The sequence below is a fragment of the Oncorhynchus mykiss genome, chromosome 12 (assembly GCF_057628025.1).
Source record: "Oncorhynchus mykiss isolate SJ-2025 chromosome 12, ASM5762802v1, whole genome shotgun sequence".
Lineage (NCBI taxonomy): Eukaryota > Metazoa > Chordata > Actinopteri > Salmoniformes > Salmonidae > Oncorhynchus > Oncorhynchus mykiss.
The window spans coordinates 72294814-72319274 of NC_143033.1; the positions used below are offsets into that span (position 1 = coordinate 72294814).

General features: G+C 45.1%; 3 protein-coding genes across 17 annotated transcripts in view; 1 reads left to right on the forward strand and 2 right to left on the reverse strand.

The window, feature by feature from the left end:
* The window catches only part of LOC110538951 (1-phosphatidylinositol 4,5-bisphosphate phosphodiesterase delta-3-A-like), a 29117-nt gene extending 26829 nt beyond the window's left edge, over positions 1 to 2288 (reverse strand). For both annotated transcript variants that reach the window (XM_036938192.2, XM_036938191.2), the window contains exon 1: positions 1594 to 2288. In XM_036938192.2, coding sequence (XP_036794087.1) covers positions 1594 to 1894 — 301 coding nt within the window. In that variant the 5' untranslated portion in view covers positions 1895 to 2288. The remainder of the gene's footprint in view (positions 1 to 1593) is intronic.
* Positions 2289 to 5807: 3519 nt separating this feature from the next.
* On the forward strand, positions 5808 to 7887 carry LOC110538140 (protein HEXIM1). Its single transcript, XM_021624765.3, has one exon. The coding sequence runs from the start codon at positions 6302 to 6304 to the stop codon at positions 7415 to 7417; it is 1116 nt and encodes a 371-aa protein (XP_021480440.1). The 5' UTR covers positions 5808 to 6301; the 3' UTR covers positions 7418 to 7887.
* A 1993-nt stretch (positions 7888 to 9880) lies between these two features.
* The window catches only part of arhgap23a (Rho GTPase activating protein 23a), a 100105-nt gene continuing 85524 nt past the window's right edge, over positions 9881 to 24461 (reverse strand). For 7 of the 14 annotated variants that reach the window (XM_090193217.1, XM_090193216.1, XM_090193214.1 and 4 more), the window contains 18 exons: positions 22283 to 22435; positions 21442 to 21553; positions 21294 to 21333; positions 20939 to 21076; positions 19835 to 20143; positions 19537 to 19598; positions 19302 to 19420; positions 19085 to 19203; positions 18717 to 18869; positions 18349 to 18427; positions 18146 to 18219; positions 17697 to 17786; positions 17357 to 17482; positions 17139 to 17180; positions 16690 to 16783; positions 14580 to 14611; positions 12927 to 14377; positions 9881 to 12545 (listed from right to left, as the gene is read on the reverse strand). In XM_090193217.1, coding sequence (XP_090049343.1) covers positions 12377 to 12545; positions 12927 to 14377; positions 14580 to 14611; positions 16690 to 16783; positions 17139 to 17180; positions 17357 to 17482; positions 17697 to 17786; positions 18146 to 18219; positions 18349 to 18427; positions 18717 to 18869; positions 19085 to 19203; positions 19302 to 19420; positions 19537 to 19598; positions 19835 to 20143; positions 20939 to 21076; positions 21294 to 21333; positions 21442 to 21553; positions 22283 to 22435 — 3362 coding nt within the window. In that variant the 3' untranslated portion in view covers positions 9881 to 12376. Of the gene's footprint in view, positions 12546 to 12620; positions 14378 to 14579; positions 14612 to 16334; positions 16360 to 16689; positions 16784 to 17138; positions 17181 to 17356; positions 17483 to 17696; positions 17787 to 18145; positions 18220 to 18348; positions 18428 to 18716; positions 18870 to 19084; positions 19204 to 19301; positions 19421 to 19536; positions 19599 to 19834; positions 20144 to 20938; positions 21077 to 21293; positions 21334 to 21441; positions 21554 to 22282; positions 22436 to 24461 lie in introns of those variants that run through there. The other 7 variants (XR_016485237.1, XR_016485235.1, XM_090193211.1 and 4 more) reach the window with 5 other exon arrangements.

The window sequence follows — 24461 nt, forward strand, 5'->3', positions numbered from 1 at the left end:
GTTACTAGATTGAAATGGGAACAAGATTTGCAGGGTGCAAGAGAATGGTGTTAATCTGTTTGAAAGCACACACACACATGTTCCTACAACCATTCAGTGTTTACTGTGCCACAAAATGAATGCTGAAATGTCTTTCCCTTGTTGGTGCAAGGAAAGGCAAAATAGTACTTTTTATCACATGTTTTGGTTAGCAAGCACATTCAATCTTATTCCAATGTTTTGGGAATCAGTAATCAACACAATTTCAAAAGGTTTACAGATTTCTAGCCCTCATGCCTAGCTTGTCTGTTTGGGACTAATGAACTAGATCCACGGAACAATCAACAAATATATTGATCGGTCTGTGCTCGCGGCAAAGAAATCCATAACATTTTTCTTAAATCCGATATTCCTCCTACTTTAACACACTGGCTACATTTTATATCTAGCTACATCCCTTTGGACAATTTTTTTTATAACTTCCCACATCCCATCCATGGCAATAAGAGCGAATAAATAATGAGTGACATGTTTATTCATTTGTAAAAAATGGTGTTGATGTGCTTGTTTTTTGTTTGTCTGAATTGCTGTACCGTAATAGGTATTATTTAACTATCATGTATTGTGGTGAAATTGTACTTACACATGCTAATAAATATATACAGCATATACACAAAACAAGAAGAGGGAGCTTGTGTGTGACATATAAATACACACACACACACTCACATAGGATGACATGGTTCTGTCGTCTAGATTGACAGATATCCAGAGGCTTTGACAGGTGCTCTGTCCATCCTCAGCAGTTCTCTATTTTAGTTGAGGTGTGACCGTGAGATGGGGGAGGGGGGGGGGGTTGGATGAAGAAGGGGGGTGTGGTGGCCATGGTGAGTGTGTGGTGGGAGAGCTAGGCACTGGGTCAGAGTTGTTCGTTGGTGAGTGAGGATCTGTGGGAGTGGGGTGGAGAGCCTGGGGGTCAGTGAGCTGTTGGACACTGCACAAACACATGGCCACTTGTCAGCTCCCACGCACACTCTCCACTTGAGTTGAGCTCTCTTTTCACACACACACACACACACACACACACACACACACACACAGGTAGCGTGTGTATGTTTACAAAGACCATTGCATAAGCGGATTTCAAGCAATAGTTTATTTCGTTTAGCAAAACTGATTACCGCCAAGGCATATTGTTCTCCATTTATCTTCCTTGCATTATAAGTTGTCAATCAGAAGAAGTCTTAAAGTCCATATGTAAACATTCAATGCCTCCTGATAACTTGGAAAAATAAAAATAAACAATGCCAATGGATGTGGAACGCAATAGCCTAACTGTCATTAACCTTACCCTGCACTGATTTCTTTCCCCTTATGGACCAGAGCAACACACATATACACCGGACAATAATAGTAACAACTTGTCAAACAATCAAAAGGCAAAACTGAACTATGTGCTCTTATATCGGTTGTAGCAAAATGAAACATGATTCAAGGAAACAAAAGAGAGTAATACTGACAGAAGACAGGTTCAACAAGATTCAAGGAAGCAAATTAGTAATAATGACAGAAGAAGAAACGTTTTTAAACCGATGAGAGTCGCAATTCTCTTACCCAGTTTCCTAAGTGGGTCCTGCGTCTTGGGTTGGGATTCCACTGCCTTGGGTTCATGATGCACGGCGGTAGGAGGTTTCTTGCTCCTGCCCAACATGATGCAAGTTCCAATGCCGTCTTCGTTGTAGTTTTCTGTCTGTGGTTCTCTTGACTGATATGAAAAAGTCAGGGGTATGTAATTGGGGGAAGCGCAAATTCCCAGTGCAGGTGCCGTTTTTGAACTCTTCAGCAAGTCTTGAGTTGTGTGTTTCTCCGTTGCGTCACCAGGATAGCGCACTACAGTAATTAATTCCCTTTCCATGTGAAGTCCCTCCCATAGCAGTACGTAATCTGAGTCCAGCAAGGGGCACAGAAACTCTAGAAAACTATACCCACAGACGCAAATCAAATCACCTGTACCCACAGTCACACAGACAGACGTTCATATAGCTTACTTTCTTTTAACATAGAAGCCTATCAGGGTATAGCCTACTTTCTTCTAACATAGCAGCCTATCAGGGGCATCGTGGTCATGGCCAAAAGAAAGTTTCACAATCTCACTGACCTATTTCATAGGTAGGGTCTATTATTATGGAATTTGAATCGATCTAATAGCGTGAGCCTACACTTCATGGTTCATGAAGAGTTGCAATGAATCATATACAGCCTACAAGCTGCATTTATTTAGTGTTCTTTAGCGCAGTTCCTCCGTTCAAAATGACGGGTGGCATAAAGCAGAGTTTCGCACTCCAAACACAGGCTCCATTCACACTGCATTGTTTTGCATTACAACATTCACTGATACACACAGCGCCACCCACCTGCAACCCACGTTCAAAGTCTTATCATTTGGCGCCGCCTAGCGGGTGGGTGGGGTGTAGGCCGAAATTACTAAAGTAAGAAAGCCGCTGTCATGAGAATAATGGATAATCTGGCTATCGCTTTATTACAACCAAATTCAGTGAAATCATTCAAGTAAAGTGCCAAAACGCATAAACTGTATACTTTGACTATGCCTCTAACACATTGACTAAACGGTTTCATAATATCGCAGAGGCTGCAAGTAGCCTGGCCTAATTCTGAAGATAAAGCTATTTCTATAGCCTATCCTGCTGTTCTGTTCAAAGCCAGGCTGCAGTGGTGATGAACATGATCAAATAGCTCTGAGCCCAAGTTCTGATGTATTACTACTTCTACATCCATATATTATTAACATACAAAGTCAATTTGTGCAAAGAGAAATGCTTTTGAAGGGCACTTGGGTTAATATGTGCTATATGTCATTGTACGTAAGCCGGGGGGGAACACTAACTGTGGATTAGATGAATAGGTCTTGGTCTGCGATACTGCAGTGGCAAACCCGTGGGGTCGGGACTTAATTAGGTTTCAATAAGGGTATAAAGAGGATAATTAGGAGAAGGAGCAAGCTCAGCTGTAGGTTCCAGGCCTAGGGGAGAGAGGCATGTTTCACAAACCATCTACAGACCTATCCCTACAGCATAGATGCAAGCTTCTTCACTCTCTCTATCGCTCTCTCACAGAACGGCACTGGGTCCCCTAATAACTAATGACACCTGATCCAAAGGCATCCATTTTAGAACAACCATTCAGGCTCTGTAAGCTTTGATGTGTAATATCAAAACAGAGACAAAGGTTAGAACAATATAATGCACATCCATATATTTATCTAAATACAGTATATGGCTCTGATATGTTATGGGAAAATCCCAAATGGCTATAGAATAGATCTTTTGACCCATTCTCAATTGTACCCAGCCGTGTTTCAGTATATATAGGGTGAGAGATTAACTCATGTACAATAATCCTCTCTGAGGCTCTGATCCAGGAGCTGCTGTGCTCCTGCCCAGGCATCTAGAGATTCCACCGAACGCCACTGCCTCTGTAAACACCCACTACCCCATTTGACAAACCCTACCCTCCCTCCTGGTCCCCCCAGCAATCACTCCCATTTCAGTAAACAATTGGTTATATGACAGCTGATAGATACACAAGTTTGGCTGGTATCTGTCAATTGCCAAAAGTTTGCCTTGGACTGACTAATGTCTGGTCAGCCTACTTTGAGTGTGTGTGGTACATTTTTGTATTTGTGAGCTTGCTACATATGTAGAAATGTATTTAGCACAACTTACAAGGGCATATGTACTATATATTAGTCTCTTTAATTCTGAGAGTTATAGCTGGCAAGCACCTCACACCAAACTAGTTAACCCTTATTTAACCAGGTTGACTGAGAGAACACATTACAGGAATAGCGCCTCATAGCGTAAGTTCCTCCTAGTTTGGGCCTATACATTCGGGCATAGCCTACTCTTGCGTCAACTGCTCCAAGAAAAATGATGATGAAAGGACCAAGAAAAAAAAGAGGACAGAAGGGAGAGATGCTCAATAAGAGAAAGCAATGGAGCAAAAATAATAGATGAAAGAGAGGACAAAAGAATGTGAGAGAGCAAGGGGTTGTGAGTGGGGGAATGATTGAAGATGACAATTTAGGAGAAAATCAGGATAAGAGTGAATGTGATTGAGAGAAAGGTCTATGGTATGAGGGGGAGGGGATGCCTACCCACCGAAAAGTAGACCTACATGCATATAGCCTACAGCAGCCATCACACACAAAGTGGGAACCATGTAAAATGCCACTGAGATGTGCCCTCTCCATGTGGGAGGAATCTTTAGCCTGCAGAGAATAAGGGCATTGCATATCAGTCAAAATATACAGACACTGTAATTTCTGTCTTGTGTGCATACCTTCAGTGAGATTTTCAAATAATGCATTCAACTGTGTATTTGTTATGCAAACAAATGCCGTGTTTGAAGAGGTAATTACTCAATTATGAGTTTGAAATGATATATGCTGCTTACATTAATGCAGATATAATTAGGTAATTTAAAAGACTAGCTATTTCAACCACAGTAGAGACCTAACTACCAGCTATCCTAGCTAGTAGCTGTATGCTACTAACTAACTAGCAAATCAGTGCTAGCTCAACATTTAGTTTGATTGCATGTTTTTAACGTTGTTAGCCAGCTAGCTATATTACAACACTGTGTCCATCGATACTCCCACTTTAGTGCAGGATGTTTGCTTAGTTAGAACTTGGTTATGGTAACATCCATAAAAATAAGGAATTGGCTAGCTAACTAGTTATTATTGGTCTTGGTACCTAGCTACTGGTCGAGCAAGCTCACATGCTAATTAATGATTTCAACCAGCTTGCAATAGGCTTACACTTTACAATATGCTAATGTTTACGAGTATGAAAGCGCTTGCCAAGACAATACAATATTTGGATCTAAAGTTGTATATTTCACTGCACATGCATGTGTGACACTAGTTAGCACATTAGCTAGCCAGCTAACCTCAGTCGGCAAGCCTTTATAGAAGTAGAAACTGGGTCAAAGAGAGGCACGTTTAATCAACTGATAACTAATCGCTGACAATAAGCTTAAACGTAACTCTAAAAAGTGGGCAATTGTGTTATTTTAACATTTCACCATTGTTTGTTGTTCTGTAAATTGAATGGGACTTGCTACTGGCTAGCTAGGTCTCGATAAATAAAATGTCGCTTCTTTACGCGTCGTTCCACACTCTTATCCTTGCGCATTAGTGGGAGGCGAGGGAAATATCGCTCCGCACCAGAGAGAATAATAAAAAAAACGAATAAAGTTAAACCCTACACTATTTAAAACCACATAAAATAACTGTGTAAATGTTTAAATATTAACAAAATGAACATAGTGCATAGCCGTTAGTTAATCGTTTTTCTACACGGTCTGTAAAAAAGGACTAGTTTGTTCAGGATGACGGGTTCATTACCTTTAGAAAGAAAGGATTGTCTCAATGTTTGTGGGAGTGATACAAAGCAAAACAATCATTAATAGATAAAAGACACGACATACTCCTATGTCATAATTTATTAGTGGCATACAGTATAAGTGGAATATCGATTAATGAAGATTAATTCGCAGACTCTTCAAAACGTGAACTAATTCCCCCCTCCATTTATACATGGTAGCGTCTGAAAGAATGCCTCGGACTACTTTCCTCTTGGACCCAATGTGCACTTGATTGACTCTCGGGATAACCAATAATAATATGATTTAAGCTTAGCAACAGTGAATATGCAATTTTGTCCAATAGCAGCAATGAGAGGGTGGTCCTATATCCTAAAACTTGATTGGCTTAAACTTTCGATAAATGCCCTAGAATTGTGGGTCAGGTAGTTGGTCATGGACGGTCTCGCTAGTAATTTACCTACATTGGAACTACATATCCCACAAAACAAGTATAGTCAAGAAAAGCAGCATGCGCACTGGCGGTGGTAGAGTTGATATAAAACCGCGAACTCATTCTGTGGTAGCATACTGGACAGTCACTGTTGTGGAGATGAAATACGAACCTGAGAAGGATTACTAGCGGCACCGAAATAGTTAACCTTAGTTCGTTAGCTAGCTACAGTAGCTCTGACGAATCATTCGAGAAGTAACAAGTGTTACCATTCATAACTTTGTTTTTAAAGAGTAGCGATAGTGACCGTTTCGAAAGTTAGCTAAACATTTCTTGTCAAGTAAATGTTGCTCATATTAAGACACAGAAACAGTATACTTAGCAAAAGTTTGCAAAATATATTTTAATTAACATTTAGTTTAATTCGCACAGAGACAACGGTTGACATGTGGTAAGGCGAACAGCCCAACAGCATACATCAGGATGACAGAACCGAGCATTGAGAAGACCCATCACCTGAAAACTTCAGATACCCCATCAAGTGGGAGAGGAAGAGTTGTGGAGCATCCCCAAACCAATGAGAGCCGTGGACTTGAGACTGGCGGTAGGGGGCGATATGGAGATAAACAGCAGCAAGCAGAGAGTGACGGCGGGGTTATCCCTGCAGACAAGTTGTGGCAAATGCAAGGCGGGCAGAGGGAGGTGTGCCCAAGATTCGTTGCCGGAAATGCACTTCCTAAGTGCCCAGCAGCAACACAGCCCTGCCAGGAACCCGGAGCAGATGCAGCCGGAGAAGGTGGCCTCGTAGCCCACGGAAATAGTGGAGATGGACCGCACGAGGAGACCCTGAGTCAAGTGCAAGGCGAGTGTGGGAAGAGAACCGACTCTGGCTCTCCAGGCGCCGGGGCAGCTGTAGATGCGCGTCAAGGCAAGAAGAAACACAGGCGTCGACCATCCAAAAAGAAGCGTCAATGGAAGCCCTATTTTAAACTTTCTTGGGAAGAAAAGAAAAAGCTTGACGAGCGAGAGACCGAACGAGCGTCCCGAGTGAGAGCAGAGATGTTCGCGAAGGGGTTGCCCGTTGCCCCCTACAATACAACGCAGTTCCTTATGGATGAACACGACCGAGAGGAACCGGATCTGAATACCGAAAGTGGTCCCCGACGTCAGTTGGGGACTGGTGCTCGCCCAGAGGACACCGCAAGTGAGGACGAGCTTTTCGATGTGGAGGAGGAGGAGGACTATGGCAGCGGTGGTGGCAGCGACGGCATCGGGAGGCCTGGAAACGCAGGTGGGGAGTTTCTTCAGAGAGACTTTTCCGAGACCTACGAGAAATACCACATCGAGAGTCTTCAAAACATGTCCAAGCAAGAGCTGGTTCAAGAATACCTGGAGCTGGAGAAGTGCATGTCCCGTCTGGAGGAAGAGAACACCCGCTTGCGGCGCGTAACCAACCCGGACATCACAGATGATAGCCAGGTGCCCCAGTCGAATTCGGCGCGGATCAGAGAATTGGAGGGTGAATTGGAAAGACTGAGGGCGCATAACAGTGAGCAACGTCCGCAGAGCAAGGAGCAGATTGTCACATTAGGTGACTAGAAATGGATAGAACCAGGTAAAATATGGAAACGAGGGGACTAAACAGGACTTTAAAAAAGTGTCACCAGTTTTATGAAATCGGTTTGTTAACTCTGGAAGGTTCAGTGACGGTCCGTAAATTGCGTTGCAAAATTTGAGCATTCTTTTCTATTTGGACTGTAAGGCACCTGTTTAAAGTTTTTCAATAAGTAATGTATATATTTAAAATTATTTTCTTTTTTATAAAGAGAATGTATTTGGAAATATGTTGTTTTTGTTTCCCTGGTATGCATGCATTAAAATACTCTATCCCACAATTTGTTAAATCAGCAGGACTGTTTGTCCAAATGTAACATTTGTTTAAAAAAATGCTTCTTTTGAGAATTTCAAATAACTTTCCCAAAATTAAATGTGCAAATTAACATGTACACAATTGTTTGTTTTTTTCTTCCCGTAGGGGGTAAATAAAGATTTTGCCTGATACCAACAAAGTATTTGGCTATTATCTGCAAGCCATTTTACAGCTATTGACTTACATCAATTTATTTTCACTATTTAGGCAGATGTAAAGTGATGGAATATGCCTAGTTTTTCAGATTCATTCAGATGTCCTTACTATCCTTAGATGAACCACTACCAAATCAGGTAAGTTGTGACTGCATCACTCATTACCACTATAGAAATGATATGCAGGTTGCATAATGCAACCATTGGTAAACAACTGTCAAGAATCTACAGTAGGCTGTACACAGCCATATATTTAGATATGCAGGGTTGGGGAGTAACTGATTAGGAAGTAATCTGATTAAGTTAGTTTGGGTAATCCAAAAGTTACGTTGATTACAATGTTGGACAGGTAAACTAGTAAAGGATGACATTTAGAAAGTATTTTAACTAGGCAAGTCAGTTAAGAACAAATTCTTATTTACAATGACTGCCTACCTCGGCCAAACCCTGACGATACTGGGCCAATTGTGTGCCGCCCTAAGGGACTCCCAACCACAGCTGGTTGTGATATAGCCTGGAATCGAATCAGGGTCTGTACCCAACCCTGGATATGTCTGTAGCTGTTGGTTTTGTGAGGTCTCACGACATATCCTTACAGAAGCTATTTTGTACTCCAACTCTCAATAGGTCACCTCTTGACCTGTCTCAGTGGTATGTGAAATGGACCTAATGTTGCAGGCTAAAGCTCATCGAGCAGATGACTCCGACTTGCTAAAATAGTCTTTCTAAACAAGGCAAGGGTCCTATTGGAGTTGCATTGCCCTACTTCCATGGTATAATTTGGGATATGGAACTTATTGGGCCAAGGGTAATCAACGCATGTCAGGGAAGAACTTTGTCACTTTTTCATTACGTTTTGCTATTACTCATAAAATGAGATTGGTAGGCTTAACATTCACATTGAATTCATTCAAAAACAAAACCAATGCAGGTCAATGAAATTAGTCATTTTTGTTCTTCAGGTCCAAATCATTCTAAAGTATCCAACATTGAGTGTTGCTCAATTAAGTTACTTATGTATGAAACTGGCCAGGTAAAACAAACCAATGCATGGATTGCTGTCATACCTTGTCCATAGACTTACAGGGTAAGGAAACCAATATATAATTTGGGTGAACTATCCCTTTAAAGAGAGGAAAGCTAATAATACAACATAGATAAGTAACGCTGACCCATTTAGCCTGGTTTCAGACTCAGAGATAAAATGTTGTCAAGAACATTGACACAAAGTTGGAAATACACTTCTGTGTCAATATATTCCAAAATGGTACATTTTGTGGGCTGTGGGCAGAGCAAATTAAATCGCTTACCAACTAGTTGTTTGTACTTAGATTGCTTGTTGTTAACAAATTGTTAATGATTTGTTAACATACCTCTGTCTCAAACGCAGGTTTGGTAACTAGCTATATGGCTGGTCAAAATATGCATATATTTACCATGCTAGGCCAGCTAACGACTTCCTTGTTTTTAGCAGGACTTTGCTAACTTGTTAGCTAGGTTTTACGCAGATTTACACACTTAAATTCTCCCAATCAAAGGAGGTTTACCGACATACAATACACTGAAACAAATGTATACAAAACTTCAGGAATCTTAATTGAATCTACTGATATAATTTGCACCGATTTCGAGTTGTCAGGTCCTCTCTGGATGCATTCAGGGAAGTGTGGTGCAAGACTGAGTGCTCTACAGCATAATAGTTATGGGTAATGTAGTTCCAAGATTCATCCGTGATGGATTTTTTTTTTACAGCATTTTTTATTGTGGTGCAGGATGCATTGGGTGGATACCAATCAGTGGTGTCACAAACCTGGTTCCACTTTTTTTGTTTGTGAATTCATTTTGTTCATGTGGACTGACATCCTTCCCAATTTCAATGAAATATCTGAAACTATTGCCTGGAATGACATGTCAGCAATGATCACAGAATACTATTGACATTAAACATTTCCAAAATTATCAAGCAACTGCAAAACATTTTTAAAACTTAATTCTGTTTATTTACATCATATAACCTTGCTTTGAAGCAAAATGCCATCAAATGAAATGGTTCCAGGTGGATAACCTTTAGTCAGTCCATTTTCGTATAAGATTGTTTACTCAAAGCAATTCAAAATGTAATTTACACAATACAATATGTACAAAATATTATCAGACATAATAACAAACATAAGGTATATCACACTTCAAGAAATGGACAGCTAAACACACATTGAGTGTTGTCAGAATTTTCTAGAAATGTTTTTTATTCACCTTTTTGATGAAGGCATGAGCAGTTTGGTTCAGCTCTGTTAAGCTTAGCTGTATGTCTCCTATTGGCTGACAGTTTAAATGTATACAGTTAGTTCATCAAACAAGATCTAATGAAAATGAGTTGGTACCATATTACCTTGTTCTAGGTATTGATCACCCTTACTTAGGGCTTGTTATGTGAACCATACAAAACACTGTCTTCATGAAAGAACCTCTGTGTGTGAGAAAAGCAGGTGAGAGCACCATACCTTCCCTCCCCTTGCAGCATCAGGTGTTCTGCTGTTTGTTAGTGCTTGTTAGATGCAAACCGACTGCATAGACAAGTCCTTGGCCAGACACAGTGTGCTTTTAATGGCCTCCCAGAGAGGCTGCTCGTATGTATGATACACGTCTTTGGGTCACGAGGATAAGATGTCAGCACAGCAACGAGAAGAGAATGGATTCAGTCTGGCTTATAACTAGATGTGAAGGTTGAGGCTTCTGGCGTTGAGAGTCTGGAATAATGAGGGTTAATGGGGAGGTGAGGACTGGCCATGGCACGGCAGAACAAAAACACTCTAGAAATCAGGCACTTGTAGGGCAACTCTTGAGGTAAGACAAGACTAACTAAAAGTCAATGACATTTTATGATGACAAAAATCCTGTCAGGCAAAGGGGGAAACCAAAGAATAACTCCCATATGACATTGGTCGAGGGACAGTTAATAAAGAGTTTTGGGAAATGGAAACTCATCTTGGACCATGGCCAAGAGAATGGTATGTCAGTCTAGAAACACAGCAGACCCAAAAATGGCTACTTATGCTAACCAGATTTCTGCAATCATTCATTTGTATCCAGGAATTCTGAAGCACCCCACTCACAGTGGTTATTCAATTGAGACTAACCTTATGGAAATGTAATATATGACATGAAAAATCATGTGTAGATGGCTTAATACTTGAAATACTCCTGATAATATAACAAATAGAATATAATTGACAGACTTTACAAAATGTAACTTTGTGTATACATGCAGGTTGCATTTATAATCCTTGATGTTGTCAATATTTCGCGCTTTCTCGGTCACCCATAAAATGAAAACAAATGTTTCCTCTGGTACACGTAGGCAGGTTTGGTCAAGCAAATTATTACCAACTAATACTTCATCCAATTGAAAAGACAGTTATGATAGAGTTGATGCAAGGACAGTATATGATCGTTATTTGATAAGAGAGCTGAGATGCATACACACATTATTCTGACTTAAATTAGGTTATGGTAGATAAAGCCCTGTTTGCTGCCAAATAAGATAAGCATTGTCAGCATAAGGTAGATAGTAGTGTCGGCAAGGGGAGAGTCCATTGCTTTCTTCAAATGCGGAAATGGATGCCAATCCAGCCATGAAACGGAGAGGCATTTCAACGGCCAGAATTTTGACTGGAGAGTGTTAATGTTGGATGAGTTATTCTATCTTTGCTAAATGAGAGAAAGTATTTCTGCATAGTACTGTGAGTCACAGAGAAAGGCCGTCTACGAGGAAACAAGGAACAGGCTTTAAGTCAGGTTCAGGATTTTTCTTTTTTGTTTGTTTTAAAAACAGGTACATCCGAGAAGTCAAAACACAATAAAAAGTACTTATTCTTTTCATACAAAATATATATATATATATAATATTTACTGTATATAAAACAAAAACATTATATATTAAGGGAAACATTTCAAGTAACATCTTGAAGGAAATGATGGTGCACCTGTGTGCACTTATGTAAACCATAAAACAATACAAAAAATAAAGATAATGTAATATATATATATTTACAAGGTTAACTTAACAAGGCTTTTTACAAATGTTACAAAATAGTTCAACACACAAACACCTGCACACTCAAACATACTCACGAGTATTGTCAGGCAAACACACATATGTACAGACAGACAAACATTAACGAAGACAGTGTGTGTGTGTGTGTGTGTGTGTGAGAGAGTTATGTTATTTCTGTGTATTGGCAACTAGTTGAGTGTTAGAGCCAGTTGTTCTGTGGTCATCATAGTAACAGAATATTAAGGAAGACTGATATAGAAGTCAGTGCTGGGGCCAAAGGTTAGACAGAGTTCTCCCTTAAAACTCACATTCCAATACTGCTTGTACTCTTCTTATAGTGTATGTGTAGATCTCTCAGCTAGTATGTGTGTGTTTGTGTCTGTATGTGTGTGTGAGTGTGAAAGACAGAGAGAGAGAGCTCACAGTCCTGTTGAAAGTTTCACTCTGTGAGGAACCCTGGGTAGGCTTGGTTTGGCATGCTCTTCCCTGTGCATTGGGAGAGGACAACCCACTTCCTGTGTCAGACAGGAAGCAACCGAGAGGACAGGAAGGATCCTATTATTCAGTAACACACCGTCTGTCTGCTGCCTGCATGAGGGAGAGTTCTTGGCTTTAATATCAACGTCATATCAATGTCTGTCTGTCTGTGCGTCTGCTGCCCCATTGCAATTTTGCATTATTTTATTTTATTTTTAAAACACACAAAATAAATAAGCTTTGGCAAATACTGGAATGCCCCTTGCCATGCAAACGGAGTAGACTGGAGGCCGGAAACTGTTCTCAGACCTGTCACAAGACCCCTTGTGTCTGTCTGTGGCTCTGCTGTCCACTACCCACTGCCATCATGCAACTGACTCAGGGTCAGCACTATCTGACCCTCTAACACAGCAGCCCTGGCTCAGCAGCTCAGGGGAGGGAGAATTTGAGAGTTTGTAACTTACAGGCCTATGAGTCTTTGTCCATACTTACAGGTACTGATGGAACCTGGAGGCGGGTACTCGGCGTGTGACGGGGGGATTCTGGCCCAGGGGAAGACGGTGTCTTGGGTGAAGCTCCTGGTGGTCGAGGGGTGATCCCTGTGGTTTGCCCTGGTTGGAAGTGGCCGGCGACATGGGGAACTTGTTGGTGGCTAGCGCAGGCCTCTTGTCGCCCGACTCGGTAGGTGAGACCACCACAGTGTGTCTTCTCCAGGCCCGTCTCTTCCTCCTCGTCTCCGGGGAGAGTGGCTTCCTCAGTCCCACGATGCGCAGGTCATCAGCCGAGCCCAGCAGGCGTGCGCGCACCTGGTCAGCCAGAGACCCTCGCCCCTGACCCTGCCCTGTCCCGCTGGGGGTGAAAGAGGCAGCCTCACTGGGGGGCAGGGCTTCTTTGGGCCGGGGTGGACGTAGGCTCTCCTGGCTGCTCCCTGAGGAAGGGTTGGTCCTGGATCGGTTCCTCTGGGCCCCTGGTGCCCCAGCTCCCTCCTCTCCTGAAGGCCCAGGGAGGTCCAGAGAATGAGTCTTGGTCTTCCCTCTGTCCTTTAGCTTCTTCCTGGCCAGCGTGTCACACTGGATCAGCTTGTGGGAGTTGAAGGAGGGTCGGGGGTGTAGTCTGTGGGTGGTGGAGGAGGAGGAGGAGGAGGGGGTGGTGGATCGTGCACCACCCTCGCTCCTCTCCCCAGGGTCCTGAGTATGTGTGGAGGGGGTGGGGGTGGTGTGCTGGGTCGTAGGGGAGACAGGGTGGGGTTTGTAGTGTGTGTAGAGGAAGCTTCGTTGTGCTGCTGTGGGGGGCTGTGTGGGGGTTGGGGGTGTGAGGGTGGGTGTAATAGATGCAGGGGGGTGTTTCTCAGGTCTCTCCTGGGTAAGGGAGCGTGAGGCGAATCCGCTCTCATTGTCCGTCTCGCTCACCAGCTCGCTGCGCTCGTCGTCAGCTTCATCGCACCGGCCCTCAGACGCCAGGCTCCGCCCCAGTGTGGAAAGGGTGGAGTAACCGGAGACGATAGAGCGAGCATCCTCTGGCCCCCGCCACACCCTGCCCTTCACCTCCGCGGTCACCGCCTCTTCCTCAGAGAGCAGCATCACCGTCTGCCCTGCTTTCTCTTTCTCACTACTGCATGGCATGCTGGGAACTATCACCTCCTCTACCTTCTCTCTCACTCTCTCTACTACAGACTCTTCTTCTTCCTCCTCCTCATCTTCCTCCTCCTCTTCCTCTGCTCGTGGGGCGGTGTCTGTTCCTGCCACCACCAGCCCCGCCTCTTCTCCCTCCTCCGCCCCCAGGTGGCTGGCTTTGATCGGCTCGTGCTCCGAGTCGTCGTCTGTGCTGCTGCCCACGAGGCGGCCGTTGTGGCGATTCCTGCGCTTGCGTCCGGTGACGGCGGACATGATGGACAGGGTCAGAAAGTCCTTGGCAGTGAGGTCTCGCTTTGACCCCCACGAGCCCTGAGGCAAAACAAAGTCACATAGGTCAAAGGTCGGAGGATTTACACAACATCAACCATAACTAGATGGTGTGAAGAAAATTTTTGTTACTTGCTTCAGCTCTTTGAATGTTTTTTTTGTGGTAGTGAAGAAGATTGTTTTGTGTCTGTGAAGCTTTTTTTAAAAGGTGTAAAACAGCATAGTTGGCTATCTGAGGCCTTACCTTAGATTTAGCTGAGTCACTGTTGGTTGAGTCTAAGAGAGGACAAAGAGAGAGGGTCAGAGGGGAAGGTACACTGTAAAGCTGGTTTGTGTTACGTGGGAGGAGAGGAGGAGCGTGAATGGCTGTGATGGGGGGGCACAGAGCTACTGCTCAGAAAACAAACCTTTCTGCTATATCTAGCTAGCTAGAGCTTTAAAAACACACCATTTTGACACTGTTATAACACAGGAAATATTAGGGACTGCTTTAATGCAACACCAATCCAATTAGGAGAGAGTTGTGAATCCTCTGTGCCCACCCTCTACCCGTCACCTTCCCCTGGGGAACAGAACCATACAGACACTGGTCACACACCATTAACACACAGAACAACGTGTCATCACTAACCACTGATTGTCATGGAGTTGATCAAACTGACTGGTATGTGACAAGGGTTGTTGGAGAGAGGTGCGAGGGTGGGGAAAAACAACAGCATTAAGGAATCACAGCACACACTGATGACATCACGGCAAACACTGATGACATCAACTGGTGAAGGAGGAGTCAGGAGGAGGGAAGGCAGAAAACAAGTTTGAGTAAAGGGTTTTTCAATCACCACACACACACTCACGCCCTTGCTCTCACTCACTACCACTCACTCACTAGCTCTCACTCACACTCACTAGCTCTCACTCACTAGCTCTCACTCACTTTTCTCACTCACTAGCTCTCACTCACTAGCTCTCACTCACTCGCTCTCACTCACTCGCTCTCACTCACTAGCTCTCACTAGCTCTCACTCACACTCACAAGCTCGCACTCTCGCTCTCACTCACTAGCTCACATTGTCTCCCTCACATGGTCGTGATCACACGGTCTCGCTCACTCACTCACACTCACTAGCTCTCACTCACACTCACTACCGCTCACTCACTAGCTCTCACTTTCATTCACTCACACTCACTAGCTCTCACTCACACTCACTCACTCACACTCACTAGCTCTCACTCACACGCACTAGCTCTCACTCACTAGTTCTCACTCACTAGCTCTCACTAGCACTCACTCACTCACAATAGCTCACACTCACTAGCTCTCGCTCTCACTTACACATGCTCACTCACACGCTCTCACTAAAATGGTCTCACTCATACATGCTCTCACTCAAAATACACACACAGTCTTGTATAACTAACCTTGTGGGGAGACAATTCAGTCCCATTTGAAATCCTATTTTCCATAACCCTAACCTTAACACCAAACCTTAACCCTAGCTCCTAAACTTAATTCTAACCTTAACCCTAAACCCCATTTGACCTTGCGGGGACAAACAAAATGTCCCAGTTGGCCAAATATTTTGTTTGTTTACTATTTACTATTCTTTGTTTGTTTACCACACACACACACACACTAAAACCCCAGAGTAGCACACGAGAGGGCCTATACAGAATGAGTGGAGCAGGTGAGGTAGACAGGACAGACAGATGGAGAGATCAGTATAGAGGGGCTTTCTCTCTCAGTGACAGAGAACACAAAGTCATTAATCCATTAGTCAGACTGGGTGACAGTACAGGGTCATCCTCACACACAACTCCTGCCTTAGTCAGACGGACACTGAGAGGAAGCCGAGAGCAACTTCCTCTGAAGATGGTGACACATACCAAACACACCCACCCACTTTTTTACTAAGAGAACACCATCACACCCAAACTCACTATTTCTCACGCACACAAACACAAACACACACAGGAATTGGCAGGGGAAGTCCCATCCTACCGCAGTGGCTGCTCCACAGGCTCAGCTAAGAGAGGGATGCAGCGATGTAGAAGAGACAGTGAAGGATGAGTAATAAAGAAGAAAAGAAAACCAGGTGAGAGGAAAGAAGCACACAGTCTAGTGATCAAATCAGGAAGGAGAGAAACTTGGCAAGGGCAAATCATTTCAAATGTATGTCATGCCTATTTCCTGATTGTATGGGATTGGTTCAACTGTGTGGCTGTCAATGATTGTTGACAGTCACTGATTGGCCAGTTCGGCCACAGTGTGAACCGTGATTGGTCTGCACAGGCTGTCAGTAGATCAGTGCAGGTTGTGATTGGATGCATTTGGGCAGTGGTGGGCGGGCCCTCACCTGACGCCTCCCCTAGCAGAGCGGTCCTGCCGATGTTGGAGAGCAAGTGGTCGATATTGGGGGCAGGCACCAGGTCCTTTGTGTCTACTGGAGTCTGAAGGGGAGAAAGGCATCGAGTCATAAACAACACATCAACACTGGATTTAAGTCCTGCATCAGAATCAGTGACTGTGTCCCAAAAGGCAACCGTTTCTCCATATAATGCGCTATTTTTTCACGGCCCATAGGGCTCTGGTAAAAAAAAAGTAGTGCACTACGAAGGGAATAGGGTGCAATATGAGACGCAGGCAATGACGCATAGGTAAGATGTACGGTATCATAGCACATCCCCAGGATTCTACTTGGCTGTTTACTGGAGCAGATTACACTGTGAGCTCCAACGTGACCGTGTGAACTGAACAGCCGTCCCCACATAGTTTCCACAGTTTGCAGAGTAAGTCCCACTGTACCTTCTCATCCTTGTCCAGGTCCTCACTGAAAAACCAGAGATACTGTGGGAGGAAACAGAGAGAGATATAGAGAGAGGAGGCAGAGAGAGAGAGAGAGAGGAGGCAGAGAGAAAGAAGAGATCTGTGAGAAGATATTCCGACAGCCAGCTCATTGGAGGAGAGCTAACATGAAGCCAGTAAACAGGTTTGTCATTGGTTGGGATTAGAGGCTCACTCACGTGTTGGATGAGCGTCTCGACTATCTTGTAGCGGTCAGGCATGTGAGTCACCATGTCTGTCATGTTGTCTTCAGACGTCCGCACCAGCGTGGGCCCGAACACCAGGGCCAAGTTACGAGGTTCCATCTACACGCACAGAAACAATACACCTCCTTATAAATCAGTCTCCCTTAATCGACTGTTACTATGGCGACCACGCGTTTAACACTTTACATAGGGAAGGAAGTGCCATTGGGTCCGGGACAAACGTTGGGCACTACATAGGGAATAGGGTGCCATTTAGGACACAAGCCTATAATAATATGTTCACGTTAAAACACTACGATAACAGTATCCAGACCTTGTTTTTCTCACAGTGGTCAGCTACCGTCTTCAGATGGCCAACCAGGAACTTGAGAGTGTGGTAGTAATGGTCTGGTAAGTCACGGATCTAACACACACACACACACACACGCACGCACACACACACACACACACACACACACACACACACACACACACAGAGACAGAGAGAGAAAAAGAGAGAGAGAGAAAAAGAGAGAGAGAGAAAAAGAGAGAAAAAGAGAGTGAAAGAGAGAGAGAAAGAGCGAGAGAGAAAGAGAGAGAAAGAGCGAGAGAGAAAGAGAGAAAGAGAGAGAGAGAGAGAGAGAAAGAGAGAGAGAGAGAGAGATATGTCAACACTTCTGAGTATCCTGTGTAATCTGTTAGCCCTTGAACATGTCATCCTTCCAGGGAAAGACTATACCGGATATGCAAATAGAAGAACATGTTCAGACAACGTTCACATACCAGTTTTTTCATGGTCTTTAGCCGGTCCCCGGCATTCTCCATCCGGTTAGCGTCGATGAAGTCATTGTACTTATCTGTGAGGATGAGAGTAATATGAATAGTTGAAATAAAAAGTAGCATTCAACTGTAACTGTTAAAAGGAGGATGAAGGAGAGTTTATTCCTGCCTCTGCTGATGGTTCATCTAACGAAACGGGCACTCACCGTCAGTGAAGAGGGGCTCCGGAAGTTTCCTGAAGAAAGACTTGAGCAAGCTGCTGATCACGTTCAGGTCCTGCCATTTCTGTGAAGCGGTAAGAACAGGGAGAGAGAGGTCAAAGGCAATACTAAAGGGCCAACCATCAGAGACACTGTTGGGTAGAATAGTTGATGGTCATGTCATCCTTTCCCTTTGCTGAACACTTGTAAACCCCACTGATGCTGTTTAACACCATCCCACAGATGACTAGATATACTGTGTCTATCTAATCCAGTCATGGATTACTGTGCCTATTGCTTACTGTACGTTAGGTTGTGTGTGTGTGTGTGTGTGTGTGTGCCCGTGCGTGCGACTGGGTTCCTGCTCTGCTCACCTCCTCTGCAGGGTTGATGTCCGACCCCTTGTTGAGCTGGTCCTGAAGGCTGGACACCACTGCGTTGTTCCCTGGGACCCTGTAGATGCCGGTGTACTCCAGACCCATCTCCTCCACCAGCCCACAGCAGATCTCCACGATCATAGGGATAAACTGGGAGGGCAGACAGACAGGAGAGGGGAGGGGTCAGACAGGAGTGGACCCACATACCTTACCCGCACACAGATACATCATAGTAAAACAGTAGACACACACTGACCCATACGCCATGCATTTTCAGTAAATACTTTCACAGGGCATATAAACACGCACAGAATGATACATTTACAGAATATGATCCGATTAGAGGACGGGAGGCTCTGGCTGACCTTGTTGTTGGTGGCGGGCTGGCAGTCTTCTAGCCGCACTCCAAAAGCCTTGGGCCCTGACTTCTTGGACTTCTTCATGATGTTGATCCCCCATGGTGACTTAGGGGGGCTGCTCTCATCTGGGGACAGACAGAGGGACAGCGAGTCAGACAGACAGACAGAGTCAGAACAAACATCCTTCGGGAATGACCACTGCTGGTTGGTTCCTGCCTCTGACCTTTGCCCTCAGGTTTGGGTGAGCGCGGCGCCCCGGCAGCGTTCTCCATCTTGGCCAGCAGGAAGGAAGGCTTGGCACGGGACACCCTGGGAGAGGAGTCCGGCTTGTTGCCTGTTGGACTGGAGGCAGGGGGAGACAGTGAGAAGACCGTTACAAACTGACTCTGCCAGGCAGGACAAGCAAGATGGATGTACCAATCACTACTGCTGTATAGTGACAGGCATGTGTCCTTCACCTCTGTTTCCTGTAGTCATTGAGCTTCTTACTGATCAGAGCCTGTCTTGAGAATCCCAGCTCCTGAGACAGACAAACACACAGTCCACTCCCTCATCAATACAGCCTTACACTGTAGCAACACCAGTGAAGAAAGGTGACATGTACAACAATGTTACAGGAGATCTGGAAATAGAATGCAGTGTGTGACATAAGATATGAGGGTTGTAGGGTCCGAATTGAGAGGTCAGAGGGTTCTAGGTTCAGAGTTGAGAGGGGAAAGGACAGTTGAGAGGTGAGAGTGGTGCCCTCTGACCCACCTCATTGTCGGTCTTGCTGTTCTCGCTGATGACCTTGATCCAGTCCAGCATGTCCTCTCTGTCCTCGGCCTGCAGCAGGTACTCACAAAAGTCCTGAGTGGTCAGACGCAGTGCGTGCTTGCGCTTGGTCTCGCTGTACGCTATGTCCACCAGGCAGCCCCGGATGCTGATTGGCTGCTCCTCGTCGGCATCGCCTCCCAGAGTGGCGCCCCGCAGGACCGCCTCCCTCTTGTCCTTGTAAAGGAAGAGCGAATGGGAGCGCAACACTGAGAAGACCCGCCTCCACGGACGCATGCCGCTGCCCACCTTCTGTAACACACAACGGAACGGAGAGAGTGAGAGACAGAGAGGACAGAGAGAGAAGAAATGGAGTGAGAGACAGAGAGAACAGAGAGAGAAGGAATGGAGTGAGAGACAGAGAGAACAGAGAGAAGAAATGGAATGAGAGAGAGGACAGAGAGAATAAATTGAGTGAGAGATAGGAGAGAGAAGAAATGGAGTGAGAGACAGAAAGGACAGAGAGAGAAGAAATGGAATGAGAGACAGAAAGGACAGAGAGAGAAGAAATGGAGTGAGAGAGAGAGAGAGAGAGAGAGAGAGAGACAGAGAGAGAAGAAATGGAGTGAGAGAGAGAGAGAGGAAATGGAGTGAGAGGCAGAGAGGACAGAGAGAGAAGAAATGGAGTGAGAGAGAGACAGAGAGAGAAGAAATGGAGTGAGAGGCAGAGAGGACAGAGAGAGAAGAAATGGAGTGAGAGAGAGAGAGAGAGAGAGAGAAAAGAAATGGAGTGAGAGACAGAGAGAGAAGAAATGGAGTGAGAGACAGAGAGGACAGAGAGAGAAGAAATGGAGTGAGAGACAGAGAACAGAGAGAGAAGAAATGGAGTGAGAGACAGAAAGGACAGAGAGAGAAGAAATGGATTGAGAGAGAGAGAGAGAGAGGAGAAAGAGGACAGAGAGAGAAGAAATGGAGTGAGAGAGAGGACAGAGAGAGAAGAAATAGAATGAGAGACAGAGGACAGAGAGAGAAGAAATGGCTCATTAAACTGCAGTAGGTCCTATTCCTCTACTCGTTCTTTCTTTCTCTCTCCTCCCTCTCTCTCACCTTGCCCTTCTCCGTGAGGATCTGTTTGTAGTGCAGCCATCCCTCTCTCCATATGTCACTGTAGCTGATACTGCCCAGCTCTGAGGTGGAGTGGCGTTTGGAGCGCACCTCCTCCGCTGCCCCCAGACTGTCCAGAGACTAACACACACACACACACACACACACACACACACACACACACACACACACACACACACACACACACACACACAGGTTTTTAGGATAAACACACCTAAAAACTAATGGTTTCAGACACACTCTCCTAGCTGCCAGAAATGGAAGGTCCTCTGCAATCTGCAGTGTGGTCACGTGTAGGATACAGCCAACTATTATTGTGAAACAGGGAAAAACTCACCCCATCAGTGAAGAAACTCTTCACTCTCTTTGGCAGCCTCCTATGGAGAATAAAAATGACTACTGTAAGATTTACTACGAAATGAATTGATCATATGATTCAGATGAATCCCTCCTAATCGATTCCCCCCCGGCGATCCATTACTCACGAGAAGACGCGGCCCTCCTCTCTGAAGGTGTTGAGTCCCTCGTCACATGACTTGGAGCGCTCCGTGGTGATGGCTAGAAGATAGGAGGAACGGCGACTGGATTTAATACTGCCTGCTCAGTGGGAGACGGAGCGAGTGAGAGAGAGAGAGGGAAAGAAAGAGAAGAAAGTAGATGTAATGGTAGTCAGAGAATGTCAATAAAGGAGTGTGGGGTTAGCAGACGTGGGAGAGTGGTTGACAGAGAGGTGGAGGGGGGTTGGGTGTGGTGGCTGGGGTGAGGTAGCGGGTGAAGAGGTGGGCTGGCAGGATGAAGTCAGGTCAGGTCTTCTCAGGTCACTTCGCTCACTACTGTCATGCAAAGGGAGTCTGTCTGTCTGTCAGACTGGACAGACTGGACTAAAGCTGGGTGTACGAGGACCACTGGACTTCATGCTCTAGTCTATACAGAGGAAATGTGGACCCTATTGGTACAAAACACACTTTCTCCAAAAAGGTAGAGAGTAACCCCATTCACTTCAATGACGCACATGCATCTGCCTAGGCACCCGAGGAGTGACTACATTTGCTTTAGGGCGCGCATGCATCTTACCAGGCACAAAGAAGTACACAAGACCTACTTACTGGAGGCCATTATACCTCCTCGCCATGGAAAAATTGTCAATCAACTCATGCAGAGAAACAAAGGAGCATCCTGTGTACAGTAAGCCATTCTCTCCATAGATGTGGAGGTGGCATGTCTGCTAGCATGGTACCAGACACTGCAGAGAGGTGTGCTGGGTTCTGGTATGGCTGCATGCAGGGGGGTCGGTCCGGGGTAGTCCGGCTCAAGGGGGGCACTCACTGCAGTCGTGTGAGAAGAGCCTGGTTAGAGGGAAGGTAAAGGTGGGGGAGGCGGGGCTGGTGACGATGGCGGGAGCCATCATGCTGCTGGACACCACAGAGGAGGCGGGCACGTGGCGGGCACGGAGGTCAGCGCTGGGGCTCGTCGGCTCATCTGTGTGGAGGGGGGGGGGGGGGGGGGGGGGGTTAGGGAAGGATAGAGGGAGGAGGAGAGGGAAGGATAGAGGAGGAGAGGGAAGGATAGAGGGAGGAGGAGAGGGAAGGATAGAGGGAGGAGATGAGGGAAGGATAGAGGGAGGAGGAGAGGGAAGGATAGAGGGAGGAGGAGAGGGAAGGATAGAGGGAGGAGGAGAGGGAAGGATAGAGGGAGGAGGGGAGGGAAGGATAGAGGGAGGAGGAGAGGGAAGGATAGAGGGAGGAGGAGAGGGAAGGATAGAGGGAGGAGGGGAGGGAAGGATAGAGGGAGGAGGGGAGGGGAGGGAAGGATAGAGGGAGGAGGAGAGGGAAGGATAGAGGGAAGAGGAGAGGGAAGGATAGAGGGAGGAGGAGAGGGAAGGATAGAGGGAGGAGGAGAGGGAAGGATAGAGGAAGGAGGAGAGGGAAGGATAGAGGGAAGAGGAGAGGGAAGGATAGAGGGAGGATGGGAGAGCGATGAGGTACCGCCACAGGGTTACTATAAAGGACAGAGATACTGTTTTCACATGGAATGCTCACGTTCTCTGAGAACCATTGACACGACACATTACTTACGTACCCACTTTCTTTGTCCTCCTAACACGTAAATACAATGCACACAGATTATAACATGTGTTCTATGAAGCATCCTCAAAGAGAGAGTGGAAGAAAATACTCAGAAAATACGAAAGACTAAGACTAAACTGCAATGTAGAACTTCAATAACGTAACTGTAAATGAGCAATACTACAGCTCTATTGCGTCAAAAATAAAAAATTAATAAAACAAACACACACACACGGACAATAGACAAAATAATAAGGTGGATAGTAAAACGGTATAAAGTGAGATTAAACCAACGCCCTAATGGTGTACCTGTGTCTGCTGCCTCCATGAGAAGAGCTCTTCAAATAGAAACGGAAAAGGCTTTGGTACCATGTAATAACGCTCGGTTTCAGTTCTTTATCAACTAGCGTGTTGGGAAGTATGTGTAAGGGTGTGTGTGATTCCTTGTGTTGATTTGTATGTGCACTACACACACACAAAAAGGAAACTATGTCTTGCTTGCAGTGATAATGTCTTGGTTAGCTGTCATTTCAAGGTTGAATGGCAGAAATACACAAAACAACCATAAGTAATATATCCAAGATCAGGGTTGGGGAGTAATGGATTACATATAACGTGTTACATATAACTGATTACAACAACAAAAAACGAACTGTAATCCGTTACGTTACCAGCAAAAATATTGTAATCGGATTACAGAGTCCTTTGAAAAACTAGATGATTACTTATAGGATTACTTTTAAATTCAGAAAGGATGTTACCGAAAAAAATCTTTGACACCTTTCTGTTCTCAAAGACATTGAAATCAGCGTTAAAAAAAAGGAGCAGGTTTCAGTTTGTTCCACCTGAGCGACTCCGACCACAAATCAGAGACCACTATGATGATCACGCCAAATGTGTTTGATGGATCGCGGGGTAAAGAGCAGGAATAGGCCTCGGTAGGTTACAGACCAAGCTATGTCTTCCAATGGTGCGACTGCTGTCAGCATCCAAAGATTCTACATCCTACTTGAATAAAGGCTTGGAGGCGAGGACGACAGCAGCGGTGTAGCCTGCGGGCGGACACGGATATCACTTAGAATTGATATCTACATAGATGACGCATTGATGTGACACACACTGCCGCTCTAGCTATTTGTTTCTTACGGGTTGTCGTCGTTGTAGGTGACTGTGTATTTTGACCCAATAATGGTTGAATGTAAGAGGTTCAAGCTGCCTATCACGTATTGTTTTTGCGACTGGTGGACAGCCAGTTGCTCTTGCAACAGCTGCATGGTGCAGATCCCAGCATTTGGAATAACAGTTTGAGAGACTCACTCCCTTCAATACTCCACCGTGGTATTGTGCTCCACATACTGTCAAAAACAAGCTTCATTTAAGAAGACCACGAGTGGGGCTTTTATGGCTCAATCTAATTCGTCCTGATAAAAAAAACTAAT

Bases quoted from the DNA above. Each gene is read 5' to 3' on its own strand.
- LOC110538140 (XM_021624765.3), top strand. From the start codon at position 6,302: ATGACAGAACCGAGCATTGAGAAGACCCATCACCTGAAAACTTCAGAT.